This window comes from Gopherus evgoodei, chromosome 3, assembly GCF_007399415.2.
Source record: "Gopherus evgoodei ecotype Sinaloan lineage chromosome 3, rGopEvg1_v1.p, whole genome shotgun sequence".
Lineage (NCBI taxonomy): Eukaryota > Metazoa > Chordata > Testudines > Testudinidae > Gopherus > Gopherus evgoodei.
In genome coordinates this window covers 204,383,390-204,399,867 of record NC_044324.1, presented here as the reverse complement: position 1 = coordinate 204,399,867, position 16,478 = coordinate 204,383,390, and the positions used below count along the sequence as shown (strand labels likewise).

At 47.1% G+C, this 16,478-nt stretch overlaps 1 protein-coding gene, 1 long non-coding RNA gene and 1 pseudogene across 4 annotated transcripts in view; 1 reads left to right on the top strand and 2 right to left on the bottom strand.

Annotated features, from left to right (window-relative positions):
• Nucleotides 1-14,666, bottom strand: part of LOC115649173 — a 91,597-nt gene extending 76,931 nt beyond the window's left edge. For 2 of the 3 annotated variants that reach the window (XR_003999778.1, XR_003999780.1), the window contains exons 1-2: nt 12,675-14,666; nt 9,894-10,100 (exon numbers count right to left, since the gene is read on the bottom strand). This is a non-coding gene — a long non-coding RNA (uncharacterized LOC115649173). Of the gene's footprint in view, nt 1-9,893; nt 10,101-11,693; nt 11,781-12,674 lie in introns of those variants that run through there. The other variant, XR_003999779.1, reaches the window with a different exon arrangement.
• LOC115649171 lies at nt 9,062-9,893 on the bottom strand (annotated as a pseudogene).
• USP34 (ubiquitin specific peptidase 34) overlaps nt 12,166-16,478 on the top strand; it is a 311,265-nt gene continuing 306,952 nt past the window's right edge. The window contains 1 exon segment of the mRNA XM_030557848.1: nt 12,166-12,296. Coding sequence (XP_030413708.1) covers nt 12,254-12,296 — 43 coding nt within the window. The 5' untranslated portion in view covers nt 12,166-12,253.

The following is a 16,478-nucleotide window of genomic DNA, read 5'->3' as shown; positions in this document are numbered from 1 at the left end:
CTACTCTAGTAATGTTAGCTAGTAGACTGATATAGTGTCCGTTCTTAGGTCAAGCTGGAAGAATTCCATACCACTTCAGAATGCACTGACAGACCACAGGGCAAATGAGAAGTGTATTTTATTTAGATAACATAAAACCTATGACAGTGTCAGGGCTGCAGCTTGGGAAGTAACAGCTTAAAAAAGGCAGGATTGGTACCTTCATTCAAGCCCAGGAGAGTCGTGCCCTTTTATAACAGTATGTGCTGCTCATTCAACCTTACGGCTCTCAGACTTTCAAAGAAGACTATTCAGAGAAATGGTGTCCTTTGATAAGTTTACTTTTTTTAACATGAAGAAAGACTTTTAAAAAAAAAATCAAGCCTTCACTTTATTAGAGAACTCAAGTTCTCTTTCAAGGGATGGTCCCTATGTGCATTCCAATTGCGGGTATGCATGTGCGCCGTGTACCAGAGCTGGAATAGTTCATAGTAGTGTCCGTTGACCCGCACATGTTATGCATTGACTGCATGGTGCGTCCGAGGCTTTAAGAAGCTGTGCAGATCGACACTATTCCAGTTCCTTCTTATCGCCGCATGGCCAGAGTTGAAACTCCTGTTCCTTGGTGGTCTTAGCTTGCTTTCAGGGCTGCACTTCTCCTGTTATTGCTGTATATAGCTCTTTATAGTATAGTTCTGTCCTCGTTTTTCCCCATCCCTCAGCTTGTTAGTAGTCCATTTATTAGATTTGGAATTGGAATCAAAGCCTTTCCCCTTGGCAGGACTCTTCCTCTTCCTGGGATTATGCCCTGGCAAGCCAGGTTTAGGTACTGTGCTTCTTTACCCTGGCTCGTTCTCTGCGAGCAACAAGCATCAGTGCTGCCTCTGTCACTGCATCCTGCTCTATCTGCCACTCCTTCCCGCTCTGAACCCAGGAAGCTCATTAGTTTTGCTGCCTTAAGTTCCTAATGGAAGAGACAATGTGCCCTTGTGTGCCACAGGATGAGGCACCGATGGATCCGTCAGATCACTGATACACCCCCAGCGTCCAGTCCCGCTCCCATCCCATCCTGCCCGGCACTGGCAGCACCGCCACATCTGCCCAAGCAACATCGTGTGCATAAGAAGCATACATGGACACAAGGGTGGCTCCCCCAACGGAGACCACCCACAAGCCCAGTGTTTCCTGCCTGAGCTGTGCCTGAAAGTCCAGGCACTGTGCTCTGACGATGTTGACTTTGGACCTGGTGACCACTTCCCAGCCCTTGCCTCCATCACCATCCACTCCACTGGGATCATACAGTCTCTCCCACCCAGTTCTGTGAACACTAGGACACCTGTCCCCCTTGACTGATACAGCAGAGCTGATGCTGCCGTTTGCTGGCTCCCCACCACGACCCACAGTGCTGGCTACCGTCGGTTCTCTGTCCCCAATTGAGGAACCTTTCCTATTGATGGACCACCTTCCATTGACTCCTGCTGCTCCAATGACTCCACCTCTGCTAGACCCATCCTCGGACTCAAGCGGATCTTGCCTTCTCGTCAGCCTATTGGCACCCCAGATGGCAGCCCTACCCACCGGCTTCTGGGCAATTTGCCAACCCATCAATGCTCTCCATGCGCCATCAGTGCCTACGGCACTCATTTAGAAGTCCTTGCTTTGCCCAATCCGCCCATGCCTCTGGCACCACCAGAACTGTTGGCCCAGCAGGTCCCCACTGATGCCTCTTCCTCACACGATGACACACTCATCCCTCCCTCTCGCCTCCAGACAACCATGCTCAATATCAAGCCTTTCTTCATTATATAGCTGCTGTCCTTAATCTTCCCATGAATCAGTTCCTGGATAGTCTTCAGCCTCCAGGCCCTGCTCAGAGTGCCTTACCCATCCCTAATGCCATCCTTCAACCTCCACAGGCGGTCTGGCACACACTGGCTTCCTATGCACCTACTCCAAAGTGGGCTGAATGCTGCTACTCTGTGCTGGCCAAGGATACAAACTTTCTTTTCCACCACCTGTTTCTGAATTCCCTGGTGGTCCAGGTGGCCATGGAGCGTGCCTGCCAACAACACCTTTGCTCCATCCCCCCTGACCAGGCAGCCAAAAAACTTGACCTTATCGGATGTAAGGTTTACTCCTCTGTGGGCCTCCACTTCTGTACCGTCAGTTACTAAGCTATCCTGGCCAAGTATGATTCCTGTTCATATACCAAACTCAGAGTTCCTCGACTTCCTTCCCCCAGACAAACAGGGCTTTCAGTTGCTCATAGATGAAGGCACGCTGGTCTCCAAAGTCACGCTTCAAGCTGCAGAGGATGCCACCAATACCACCTCCCGATTGCTAGCCTCTGGAGTGGTGCATCTTCACAACTTATGGCTACAATCCAGCGGCTTCCCAAAGAAGGTCCAGACTACCCTTGAAGACCTTCCCTTTGATGATCACAAAATTTTCAGTGACAAGACTGACAAGTTCCTTCACTCCCTAAAAGTCTCCCAAGCTACCCTCCAATCCCTGGCCCTCTACACCCCTGCCCCCACTTACAGGCAAAACCAATCCTCCTTCCGTCCCCACCCCTGACAGACATACCAATCTTACCCCCAATTCCAGCCTGTGCAACCCTACTGCCATCTGCAGCAGTCTACCACTTCTACCTCTGCTGCTTCTATGTTCATCCACTGTTCCTCCAGACAAAACTTTTGACTCCTTTGCAGAGAACCGCATGTGAGCGTTCCCCCGGGGATGCATCTGGAACCGAGATATTACTAAACCCCCTAACCGACCAGCTTGGGCTCCCTCTCATACTACTTCTGTGACAAGCTGCAAAGCCTTCCATCCTGCACTTTCACCAGCATTCACGCAAGCTTTTAACCACCAGCTTTCCAGCCTAGGACCCCTGAGCAGTACTGTCTGGCCCTGGTCAAATCTGGCCAGTATATGGGTTTAATATCCGTCCCGCCTCTCCCTCAATATGAAGAGAAAAATGCACACTTGTGGTAAACAAGCAGCGATTTTCCCCAAGCACTCCAGTCAAAGATCACTGGTTTGGATTAAAATAGAAAATAAATTTATTAACTACAAAAGATAGATTTTAAGTGATAGCAACAGATCAAAGCAGATTACCTATCAAATAAACAAAAATACAACTGAAACTTAATATACCAGATTGATTGGATATTAATAGCAGATTCTCACCCTAACTGATGGTACAGGCAGACTTGTAGATTCTTAAGGCATGAGCTATGCTTGCTTTGCAGCTTGGAATCCCCAGGTGTTTCATACACAGGTTAGAAATCTCTTTAGCCTGTGTCCAACACTTCCCCCAGTTCAGTCTTTGGTCCTCAGGTGTTTCCAGGAGTCTTCTTGTGTAGAGAGTGCAAAACCACAGATGATGTCACTCCCTGCCTTATATAGATTTTGCACAGGGCAGGGAACTTTTGTTTTAAAGCTTGGTTCCCAGACCAGTTTCTGGAAAAATACTGACATCCCAAGATGGAGTCCAGCATCATGTGGCCTGGTCATATGTCCTTGTAGAGTCATAGCAGCTATTACTTACAGGCTGCCTGTAGCATTTTCAGGAAGGCTCACTAGGTGGGGGATAAGCTTCACCTGAAGCCTACTGTTCTTCCTAATTTCCCATTACCACTGTTGTGGAAAAATTCACCTACAAATCATTCTTGATCAGAGACTCAGCCTGAGGCCTGTTTACTGATAACACACCAATGCGCTGGGAGCAGCAGCTATTGGAACTGCTCCCCCGAAGCAAAGCATACAGGAGCTTTTAAAGCTTAAAACTGCAAACAAATTACACACAGTTAAGTAATGGTGTCTGTATTAGGAATTAAGATACACATACTTGGGTAATAGTGACCTTATTAGGAATTAGAGAGTTAGGGTCTCTTGGTACTTTCCAGTGTTTTTTCGCAACCTTGCCCGATATGGGTGCAATTTTAGTTAAGGTCTTTTTCGGTACTTTATGGGGTGTTTCTTACACAACTGTCCTTTACAGGGTACAGTTACACAATGGGGCCAATTACACAATTGGGATAGGGGAGGACATCTAAAAATTCATTTCAGATAATTGCTTCACACAAGCGGTTATTATATTTCATAAGCAGTAGACGCATTGCAAATTGTTCTTGTTTTGGGGCTTTTCCACCCCCTTCCCTTTCCCCTCCCCCCCCCCCCCCCCGCCATGTCTTATCCTTTGACCGCCACTGTCAGGGAGCACAACACTTGGCTTAGCTCAGGTTTGGGGCCTGCTCGTTGCAAGACAGGCCTAGACCAAGAGTGTAAAAGCCTAGACCATCAGGGCCAGCTTAATTTTCCACCCCACCATGAATAGGCCATTCCCCACCCACTCTCTAGACTGAAAGCATCTTATCTAATGGGCGTTACCCAGGTGTAACTACATTGGAAGTCCAGATACATAATCTGTATTTATAACTTCAGATACAAAAGTGATACATGCATACATTACAAATAGGATAATCATATTCAGCAAATAACTTTTCCAGTGACACCTGAGATGACTTATCTTGCATAAAATACATCATAATTATGATATAATAATATTACTATGAAGAATATGGGGTGCAGTGTCAAACAGCGAACCTTCCTCCACTCCACCAGTTACACCCCATGTCATCTTTGGAGGCTTCCTTGACCCTCTTTGCCCCCAGCTGGGGCAAGATTACCACAACCTAATGGGTGCTGGACATCACCTGCCAGGGCTACCTAATAGGAAAACATTTCTTTCCTTCCCTCCTCACCACCCTCCTCATGATTGCCCCTCGTACTGCTCCCAATACCACCTCTTCCAACAGGAAATGGATGCCCTCCTCTGCAGGGAGGCCATAGAGCCCATGCTGCAGAACTATCACAGCTGTGGCTTTTACTCCCCCTATTTTCTCAGATCGAAGAAAGGGGGTGGTATCTGCCCTATTCTGAACCTCTGCTTGCTCAACAGTTCTGCTTCCAGCTGCTCATGCTTCCCCTGATATTCCTGTGTCTTCCCAATGGAGCATGGTTCTCAGCTCACGATATGAAGGGTGCCTGTTTTCGTACTGATATTCGTCCTGCCCACCACAAATTCCTATACTTTGTGGTAGGCGATTCTCACTACCAGTTCTGAGTCCTTGCCTTTGGTATCCCCACTGGCCCCCATAGTGGCGGCATATATGCCCTGCCTGGGACATTCCTTCTTTCCTTACCTCAATGACTGGTTCCTCGTTGCACCTTCCCACACTCATCTCCTCACCGCTATCCGAACCCTGCGTGCCTTGCTTGGCAAACTTGGTATCTGCATCATCGAAATAAAATCACTTACTCCTACTTGCAACCTCATCTTTCTAGGGGCGCACCTTGACTCTGTTGCGGCTCAGCCTCCCTACCCTCAGACTGTTTCACCGCCCTCATTGCAATGCTTTGCTGTTGACTATGCACATGCATCCTCCGGTGCCTCTCACACCTCAGCCATATTACAGCCTACACAGCAGTGATGCTCTTCGGCCGCCTTCACATGCGCTGCCTTCAACTATGGCTCTGCTTGACTTACAACCCACAGACAAACTCTCTCACCAAACCAGTCCTCCTCCCCACTTCTGTCCTTACTTCCCTCACTTGGTGGTACAACCTATCCTTCACCCTAATGGGTGTCCCTTTCAAACCTCTGGTGCCACTCACCACCGATGCCTCTCTGGCATATTGGGGAGTGCATGTGGAAGGCCACATAACCCAGGGCCTCTGGTTGCCCAGGGAAGCAAGAATGCACATCAATGTCCTCAAATTCCACACCATTCGCCTGGCCTGCTGAGCGCCCCCTGCAACTCCTCCACTCCTGCTATGTCCAACTGCTCTTCAACAACATGGCAATGGTCATATATGTCAACAAGCAAGGTGGGGCCCGTTCCCCCTCCCTCGGTGCAGAGGCTGTTCTCCTTTGGAATTGGTGCACTTCTCCGTGCAAGCAGCTCAGTTGCTCCTTCCATGCCAACCATGAGTGGGAACTCCACGACCCCATGCTCCGCTCCATCTTTGCCATTGAGGCATACCTCGCTGGGATTTCTTTGCCAGGGTGGACAATCACAAACTCTCTCTTCAGTTTCAAGGAAGTCCTAGGCCTAGGCTTGCAAGATGATGCCCCTCTCCTCCCTTGGACTGCCTAACTGTGCTATGCCTTCCCATCCATTTCTCTGCTTCTGCAAGTCTCACTCAAAATACACTGGGGATTGGGCAATGGTCCTCCTTGTGGCCCCGGCTTATCCTGGCCAGAACTGGTTTACGGACCTTCTTTTCCTCTCCAATCCGCCTTCCTGATCTTCTGACACAGGCCCGTGGCCACATCCAACACCCCAATCTCGCCATCTTCACCTCACAGCCTGATATTTGGATGGGGCTTATGGATAGACATGGTATGTTCTGCTCCCATCTGCAACATCCTTACGCACAACCAGTGCCCATCCAGCAGAGCTTCCTATGAAGCTAAATGGTGCTGCTTCACCCTTTGGTCGCGTGACCGTGGCTACATCTCCATCCCTGTCATCTTGAGCTACCTCCTTCACCTCAGACAATCTAGCTTCACTCACTCCTCAGTTCATGTCCACCTGGTGGCGCTCAGTGCCTTCCTCCTTCTAGTGGATGGCTTCTCCATCTTCACTCACCCAACTACCGTCTGCTTCCTCTGCGGCCTTCTCAATGTCTGTCCCTTGGTCTGCAAGTCGACCCCTCCCTGGGAGCTTAACTTGGTCCTCTCTGCCCTCACTAAGCTGCCCTTTGAACCCCGTGCCATGTGCTCCTTCACCCACCTTTCCATGAAGGTCATCTTCTTTGTGGCCATTACTTCTGCACATTGTATCAGTGAACTGGCAGCCATGATGGCGGACCCTCCCTTTACTGTCTTTCACAAAGACAAGGTCTCCCTCCGCCTCCACCCCAAATTTCTCCCTAAGGTAGCATCCCTGTTCCACCTCAATCAATGTGTACATCTCTCCACCTTTTACCCCAAGCTACATGCTTCCCCAAGTCACTGTGCACTCTGCTCCCTGGAAGTATGTAGGGCACTCACATTCTATCTTCAATGCACCCGCCCCTTTTGCACTTCCCCACACCTCTTCATTGCCATTGCTGACTGCTTTTGAGACAATGCACTCTCCTCACAACCTGTTTCCTGTAGGATCTGCTGCTGTATTCATAGACTCATAGACCAGAAGGGACCAATATGATCATCTAGTCTGACCTCCTGCACAAGGCAGGCCACAGAACCCTACCCATCCACTTTTATAACCACCCCTAACCCAGAACTGAGTTATTGAAATCCTCAAAATTGATTTGAAGACCTCAAGCTGCAGAGAATCCACCAGCAAGCGACCCATGCCCCACGCTGCAGGGGAAGGCAAAAAACCTCCAGGGCCCCTGCCAATCCGCCCTGGAGGAAAATTCCTTCCCCACCCCAAATATGGCGATCAGCTAAACCCTGAGCATGTGGGCAAGACTCACCAGCCAGCACCCAAGAAGGAATTCTCTGCAGTAACTCAGTTCCCATCCCATCCAACATCTCCCCGCAGACCATTGAGCAGACCTGTCTGGTGGTAATCCAAGATCAATTGCCCAAATTAACTATCCTATCATAACATCCCCTCCATATACTTATCAAGCTTAGTCTTAAAGCCAGAAAAGTCTTTTGCCCCCACTACTTCCCTCGGAAGGCTGTTCCAGAACTTCACTCCCCTAATGGTTAGAAACCTTCGTCTAATTTCAAGTCTAAACTTCCTAATATCCAGTTTGTACCCATTCGTCCTCGTTCCTACATTAGTACTAAACTTAAATAATTCCTCTCCCTCCCTAACGTTAACCCCCCTGATATATTTATATAGAGCAAGCATATCCCCCTGCAGCCTTCTTTTGGCCAAGCTAAACAAGCCAAGCTCTTTGAGTCTCCTTTCATAAGGCAGGTTTTCCATTCCTCGGATCATCCTAGTAGCCCATCTCTGGACCTGTTCCAGTTTGAATTCATCCTTCTTGAACATGGGCCACCAGAACTGCACACAATATTCCAGATGGGGTCTCACCAGCGCCTTATATAACGGTACTAACACCTCCTTATCCTTGCTGGAAATACCTCGCCTGATGCATCTTAAAATCGCATTTGCTTTTTTAACAGCCGTATCACATTGGCGGCTCATAGTCATCCTGCTATCAACCAATACCCCAAGGTCCTTCTCCTCCTCTGTCGCTTCCAACTGATGCGTCCCCAACGTATATCTAAAATTCTTGTTATTAATCCCTAAGTGCATGACCTTGCACTTTTCACTATTGTATTTCATCCTATTACTATTACTCCAGTTTACAAGGTGGTCCAGATCTTCCTGAATAGTATCCCTGTCCTTCTCTGTGTTAGCAATACCCCCCAGCTTTGTGTCATCCGCAAACTTTATTAGCACATTTCCGCTCTTTGTGCCAAGGTCAGTAATAAAAAGGTTAAATAAGATCGGTCCCAAAACCGATCCTTGAGGGACTCCATTAGTGACCTCCTTCCAGCCTGACAGTTCACCCTTCAATACGACCCGCTGGAGTCTCCCCTTTAACCAGTTCCTTATCCACCTTACAACTTTCATATTCATCCCCATCATTTCCAATTTAACTAACAGTTCCCCATGTGGAATCGTGTCAAACGCCTTACTAAAATCTAGGTAAATTATATCTACCGCATTTCCTTTATCTAAGTAATCTGTCACCTTCTCAAAGAAGGACATCAGATTGGTTTGGCACGATCTACCTGAAGGCTATACTCTCTCTCACATTCGTCCCCCACCAGGGGTCACTGCTCATTCCATGCGGGCTCATGCCACCATGTCAGCCTTCCTCATAGACATTCTGTGACAGGACATTTGTTGTGCGGCCACTTGGTCATCTGTCCATATCTTTGCCACACAGTATGCCATTGTCCCTGCCGCGCTGGCAGACTTGCTGTCGGATGAGCTGTTACACATACTGCTGTTAAGACCTCATGCCCACCTCCGTGCTGAACACTGCTTACTACTCTCCCACTATTGGAATCCACATAGGGACCATAACTTTTTTTTTTAACATTGAGATAATTTTATTTAGTCTTAGTCTCACATTTACACAACTGCAGCAATGTAATCAGCAGAAAACTAGTTTTGATTAGGCCCCTTGAAATATTTTGTCCATCTTCAGAATCTTATACAACTCCCTCCCTTGATCTCTCATTTAGACCTATCCTGTTACAATCCAGCATGTTTATCAACGTTGCAGAAAAATCAAAAGGACCCTCTAAGTTTTGGGCATTCAGTTGTGAATATATGAACTAACAAGATGTCACAGATAGCTTTAGACTTTAGAAGTGTACTAGTGAAGCATCGTTTAATTTTAGATCTTTGAATGCTCATTTTCAGCTTCTTCATTCTGTAGAATTTGATTAGGATAAACCATTAGCAAACCTGCATTGCTTCAACACCTCGCTGAAGCCCTCACAGAGTTTGAGGTCACTCTGGTTCTGTGCACACTCCAAAAGCTGCTTCATTTCATACTGGTGTGTATGGGGGGGGGGTTACTGGGACTGCTGCTGGTATGCAGGCTGGGCTGCTTGAGGCTTCTGGTAAGTAATGTCAGGCCTTGCAGCTTCAGAGCTGCTTCCTCCACCAAATCTTCCTGTCATGGCATGACCCAGCGTGTGTCCTACAGCTGAGCCTACTGCTACTCCTGCAGCTGTTGTAGCCATCTGCACCATCAGACCAGGCTGCCGTGGTGCAGGAGATGCCACCGCAGATGCAGGGGCAGGTGCTGGTACTGGAGCATGAGCTGCAGGGGGTGGGGGTGCAGCTCTCATTTGCAGTGCACGACTGGCCAGGGGCGCCATGCGGGACGTGCGGCTCCTGCTGCCGAAGGTTACTTACCCCAACTGGAGCTTCTTCAAAACGTGTGGTCCCTATCTGGATTCCAATACCAGCTCTCCATTCCCTCTGCTGCTGGCTCCGTGCTCCTGTGTAGGAGGGAATTGGTGGCATCGACTTGCGTGGCTTCTTAAAGCCATGGATGTGCCACCTTACTGTGCATGTCTATCCCTTAACATGTTTGTATTTCTTTAAAATGTGACATTAACTCTGTAACAAGGAAAACATAAATATTACATATATGCAAAGTTGTTAACTTCAGTTGCTTAACTTTCCATTGCTTGAGAGTACACTTATGATATTGCATTTATAGTTTATTTTGTCTTCCTCTATTTCGAACGGAAAGAAAACAAATCTACAACTATTTAATTGAATGCAGTTTACAAGCTTTACTGTAGTCTGTTTCCTCATGTCCAACTGGGAAAGTAATATTTCACAGGGGTGTTTTTAGGATTCACTATTTTGAGCCAGATTCTTCCTCCCTTACTCACTTGTAGTCCCATGTTGTATTTTAGTGCCTGACTACACGTTATATTCACATTTTACTTAACTTACAAGTGCAATAGCTATGCAACACTAGCTTCCTGTTTGGACACACTTATTCTGGAAGAAGAGCGCTTTTTTTCTGGTTTAGCTTAATTCACTAACCTGGAAAAAAGACACTCTTATACCCCCCAGGGAGCTATTCTGGAATAGTTTGTGAGGACTATAGCTGTTCTAGTTAACTTTATGCAGCAAGTAATTGAATAACAACTAGCAACAGGAAAGTTTGTTGAAATCGATGGGGATTATATCCAGGGGCAGTAGCTGTAACTGAGAATAGAATTTGACCTATTTCTTACAATGGAGTAATTTGACCCACCATTGTTTTTTAAAGGGCATTTGCTCTAGTTTGCTCTTGGCTTAATAAATTTAGCATTTAAATATACAAACTGGACTTTGATCTTAACACTTTATTGAAAGGAACAGGGAGTGGGAGGAGGAATTTACACCTTTGCTGCTGTTTAGGTGTAGACAAGATTTCCAAGTGACTAGTAATTCTGGACTTCGGAGCATATCCAGCAGAGCAGCAAATCAGCATGCAATGTGCATTTATGCGGTTGTGAATGCACTAACATGTTCCCTGCTAATTGGTCTGTGTAGATCCTGCTAGTGCACACTAAAAGCACCCTAGTGTGCTTTAACACTGCACTGTTTCAGACAGTGTTGAAAACAGACCCTTTAAAGTTTTCATTATTTGAGCACTCAACCACGGAGGCAGCCAAAATCACTATAGTCTTTTAAAAATATTGGCCAAGTTTTTGTTTGTTTAAACAAAATCCCAACCTTTGCATTGCATCTATTCTTATTCACATGCTATGTGGCAATCAGTTATGTAAATCTATGTAGAACAATATACTACTTCACCACGGGATGGTACAACACGAATGAAAAGGCAATTTTTAAAATCTAGAAAATACTGGGTTTGGGTAAAGAACAGTCAAAGCAGACCATGTGATACCGTATACTGGAACAATATATGTACATTTTAGTAAAGGTACATTCAGGCTCAAGGTGCCCTCTTTTAGGTGCTGAGAACTGCAAGCTTTATTGGAAAGCTCATGTCTTAACTGACAAGTTTATGAACGTGTGGGTTGAGATACCTGGGCTGACTATGTGATATGGGCAAGTGACTGCACAGGGGTAGCTGCAAAGGCAAGATGTCAGCCCTAGATTCCAGTGCAAACTTTGCATTTTTTTAATGGCAGTGTTAAATTTTCTCCAAGTGTTACATTTCTCACCGATGACAATAGTAAGAATCACGAAATTAAAGGGCTCCAGGCAGCCAGCGCGTTAGGCAGAGCAGACCGCCGTTCAGTGAAGCCATGAGGGGCACTCGGGTGCGGGAGAGGGAGTTGAGGGGAGCCCCCCCGTGCCCTGGCCCTCTGGTGGGGGAGGAGCAGCCTCCCCGCAACCGACGCCATTTTACGCTTCCGGTCCCGATTTCCGCCCCACCCCCCGCCGCTCAGTCCTGGGTGGGAGCGGGAGAGGACCGGCCCCGGAGGGAGGGGCGAGGGCGGAGGGACTCGGCCGCCTCCGTCCCCTGCCTGGTCGGAAATAGCCGAGCTGAGCCCGAGCGCCCTGCCCCCCTCCTCCTTCCCCCACAGCAAAATGGCGGCGCGTGGAGTCCCTGGGAGCCAGTGAGTGACTCGGCTTCTCCTCCCCGCCGCCGCCGCCGCCGCCACAGGCTCATTTGCATTGATCAGCCGCCCCCTCCCCCCTCCCGGATCCCAGACCCCCCCGCCCCCCCATCAATCAGCACCGAGTGGATCAATCAATGGTCGGGAGCAGGCGGCGGCGGCGGCTGCTGCTGTTAATGAACAATGTGTGAGAGCTGCGCCGAGCTGCTGGAGGTGTTAAATGAGAGTAAGTGCGGCCGCCCCCTCGCCCGGCCGGCCCCCCTCCCCGCCCGCAGGACGTATAACGGCCTTCCCGCCCGGCCGGGCCTCCCATGCCGCGGGGTGGGCTGAGGAGACCTGTCCGCCCGGGGTTGGGATAATCCGCCCGCCTGGGCCCCGGACGGGCGGGCTCATAATTTCCCCTCCTGGGCCCCTCAGCGCAGGGAGGTCGTGCCCCCTCGTAACGCTGCTGCCCCCCCCCCCCTCCGTCCCGGCGGCGCCCAGTCCGCTCCTTCCATCGCGGCCCGGGAAGCCGCAGCAAGGCCTAGTGCCGCCGGGCGAAGAGCTGGAGGCCAGGCCTGGGCAGGTTCTCTGCGAGCAGAGAGGCGGATGATCCGCCCCCTACCCATTGTATGGGGGTCCTCGGCTGGGCAGCAGTCTTGTGTCGCCGTTTTCAGACCGGGCTGGCGGAGGGGAACCCGGCCCTGACACGCGTCCGTCCCGGCTTTGAAACGGTGTCTTGGCCCGGCGAGCTCCCCGGTGTCTCCGCTTGAGACTTGGCTCTTGGCTCCTTCCAAAGTTTCCGCATCACAAGTGGAAGTTACCTAAGGCGGGGGGCTCGGGCCCCGCACGCTTGCAGCCCGGGGGGGGCCTCCACTCTACCCCACCCCAGCCGAATCCGGTACAAAGCATCTTTCACCTCCTGTGCAGCAGGCCTCGGGCATCTCCTGGAACCGGTTCCAACTAAGCTGTCGGGGGCAGGCCCAGTATCTCTTCCGTGCTTTGTAATGTTGTGTACGTAGGCAGTGCTTAATAAATAAGCCAACTTAATCAAATACATTTGGTGTGGAGGTGCTGGGGTGTTTAATAAACACAGTGTGTAAAGCTGTGACTAGAAGCAAGTTTGGAAAGGTTTACATTTAATAAACGCCATTTAGCTATTGAGGTATATACAGTTTAGAGGCAGATCTTACTGTGATGGAGTGAAATGTAGATCATGATACAAATACTATACATTCCCTTTTTAACTTCTGAGAGGCCTGATCACAGGGGTTGCTCAGTTTTAAAATACACTGATACATATCACTCTGTTTACATGTGTTTTAGTGCCCCCTTTTTTTTCTTGCTGTAAACACTTGCTATTTAGCTATGATCAACATCACTATTTTTGAGAAATATTAAAGTTATAAACCCAAGTGATAGTAGGTAAGGGCCTGGAGACATGAGTAAAACAGATTACAAATTAACCTCAAGCAACTGTTGATTGTTAAAATCACTTTACTGGCTGGTTTGGTCAAGCTTGTGATTTTAACATCTTATTTTGAGCAGTGCTTGTTCGCATTGTTTACTTATGTTAATCATTATTATCCCAGACACAAGGAGGGTGAGGTAATGTCTTTTGTTAGACCAACTTCAGGTCTGTTCAAGCTTGAAAGCTGCTTTCTCACCAACAGAAGTTGGTCCAATAAAAGATATGACCTCACCCACCTTGTGTGTGTCTCTAACATCTGAGACCAACAGGGCTACAACAACTCTGCATACATATGCTAGCTATCCTATCATCCCTCCCTCCATTACAATATTTGGGGTGGAGCGTAGGGTAAATTTTGATAAAATGTAGATTGTGTGTTTGATCTGCCAGTTTATTTTAAACAACTAATCTTTAACAGATTGACTGTAGGACTAGTTCAGTTATCAGTGGTGTATTAGTCTGATAACTTTATTGGAAGAGAGAATTCATTTGGTGGTGGCCTGATGGCATCAATGTATAAATTTAATAAAGATTGGTCTGTTTGAATGTTAATTATTTAGGCTGTAATAAAACATAAATTTCAATATGTGAAGCCTAATATTACTTGATTTCTATAATTAATCTAGTTTGGAAACCATCTTTAAATTGAGGTTCAAATAATTGGATTGTTAATTAAAGATAAGTGTTTGATGTATGCCTTCTTTTTTTAACAGTGGCTTATCTGTAAATAGGGTAGTAGGTTCTGTATATTTTAATGATGTGATTTTGCTATTCTTAAATTTGAAAAGGAAAGATGACTTTGGTAGTTAATTTCCTGGGGAAAGTTATGCTTCACTGTTGTCTTACATTTAACCTCCATAAACTCCGTTCAAACAACATATAAAGCTGTCTTAAACCCACAGAAACAGTTGTCATTTGTAATAAGGCTGAATATAATTTTTTGTTCAGACATTAAAATAGTGGTGGTGCAATATATGAGCTACTGGAAAAGCTAAATGTAATAGAGTGAATTAAAGAGGGAGTCCTAGCTTTATTATTAATATCTTTATTTGTAAAGCTTTACTTTAGTGCCCTTGCATTATTTACATGGATTTTTAATTTATGTGCACCAAAAAAATCATTGCACGCCTCATTTTAAAAATTATATTTCAGTAAAAATGAAAAATCATTGTAAAAATGAGGTCATGACCAAAATGTGTGAGCCTGAGACTGCTAGCAATTTTCTTTCCTGTCTGCTGAACATTTGGGATTGCCTCTTAACTGTACTAAAACTACTGAATTAGTATCTCGACAGAGATCCAGGAATGTAAACTGAAAGTTCAACAGCATCATCTTGCTTCACTGTTAGAAGGCAGTTGTTATACAGAACAGCCTCCCCCAAAAAATACTTCTGCCTTTTGTCTTTATTTACTTTAAAATTCCTGATGTAATTATCTGGCACTGTTTGTATTACAGGAGATTCAGCAAAAAAAACAGACTGCTGAGCCTTGATGCTCTGTTGAGAGCACATGGGAATTCCCTATTTTGTTCATAGGACAGAACAATGAATGTTACCAATTTAGGCTCTGATAGTGCAAATACTTATGTACAAGCTTATCTTTAGGCACATTAGTAGTCCTGTTTGACTTCAGTGTGATAAAGCATGTGCTTAAGTGTTTGCAGGATTGGAGCCCCAGTCCAGCAATGACCTCTATATTTGTATAGCAGTGTTTCTCAAACTGGCCTCGCCACTTGTGTAGGGAAAGCCCCTGGCGGGCCAGGACGGTTTGTTTACCTGCCCCGTCCGCAGGTCTGGCCGACCGTGGCTCCCACTGGTTGTGGTTCGCTGCTCTGGGCCAATCGGGGCTGCTGGAAGCAGCATGGGCCGAGGGACTTACTGGCTGCCGCTTCCAGCAGCTCCCATTGGCCTGCAGCGACGAACCGCGGCCAGTGGGAGCTGCGATCGGCCAGACCTGCGGATGGAGCAGGTAAACAAACCGGCCCGGCCCGCCAGGGGCCTTTCCTACACAAGCGGTGACCCCAGTTTGAGAAACACTGTGGTACAGGGATCTGCCTGCATGGAGAGCTCATTGCAGGATCTCAGGTCCTTAAGCTTGATTCTGTAACCTATCGCATTTGTCAGTGGGTCTACACATGAGTAAATACTACGCAATTTGAATAAATGTAGCAATATTTGGGGCCCATAATTTAAAAAAAATGTAGTTTCTCATGAGTGGTAATGATCAGTGTAATTATTTATTTTTTAAAATACAAAGCTCAAGTACTACATTTAAGCATGTCAAACTTAGCTGTGTAGCATCCTGTTTTGCTGGGCATTGTACAAACATTTTGAAATAAATGATCCCTGCCTCAAAGAGCTTATGAGCCAAGAAACGTGCATAGTTGGTATACATTCACAGCATGCGATGTGATAACACTTACAGCTGCTATGTTGTATACTGTGACTGTGTACCGTCTGGGGAAAACATAAAACGTTGTACATGCATACGCCTAAGGATTCATGTGGGTACCAGACTAAAAATGGTAATATTCCAAGAGTTAAGAATAGAATATATTTATAAGTCATGCATCTTTAAAAAACAAAACAAACGTATGAGTTGGGCATACAGGGTGTAGTGACTTTTTATAAACTCCAGTGACTGTCTTTCTTATTTGGCAAGCATTATAAAGGCCTGTTCTTGGTTACGCTTGTCACTGGTCAGGGCTTGCTGCTCCTTTGACTTCTTCTCACATCTGAGTGCATCCTTCCAGGTAACTGGCCTCTTGCCTTCATCTGGCCTCCTTCCCTGCAGTCTCTGCTTCTCTCTCCCCCCTGTTCTTTAGGGGCTATCCTTTGATCAGTTTCAAAATCCTTTGTTTCCACCATTGTCTCTTGAACCTGCTTAAACCAATTTATGTGGCCAACCAGGGGATCAGGGATAGACTTCACAGCAGTTGCTATCAACTAATTGTCTCCCT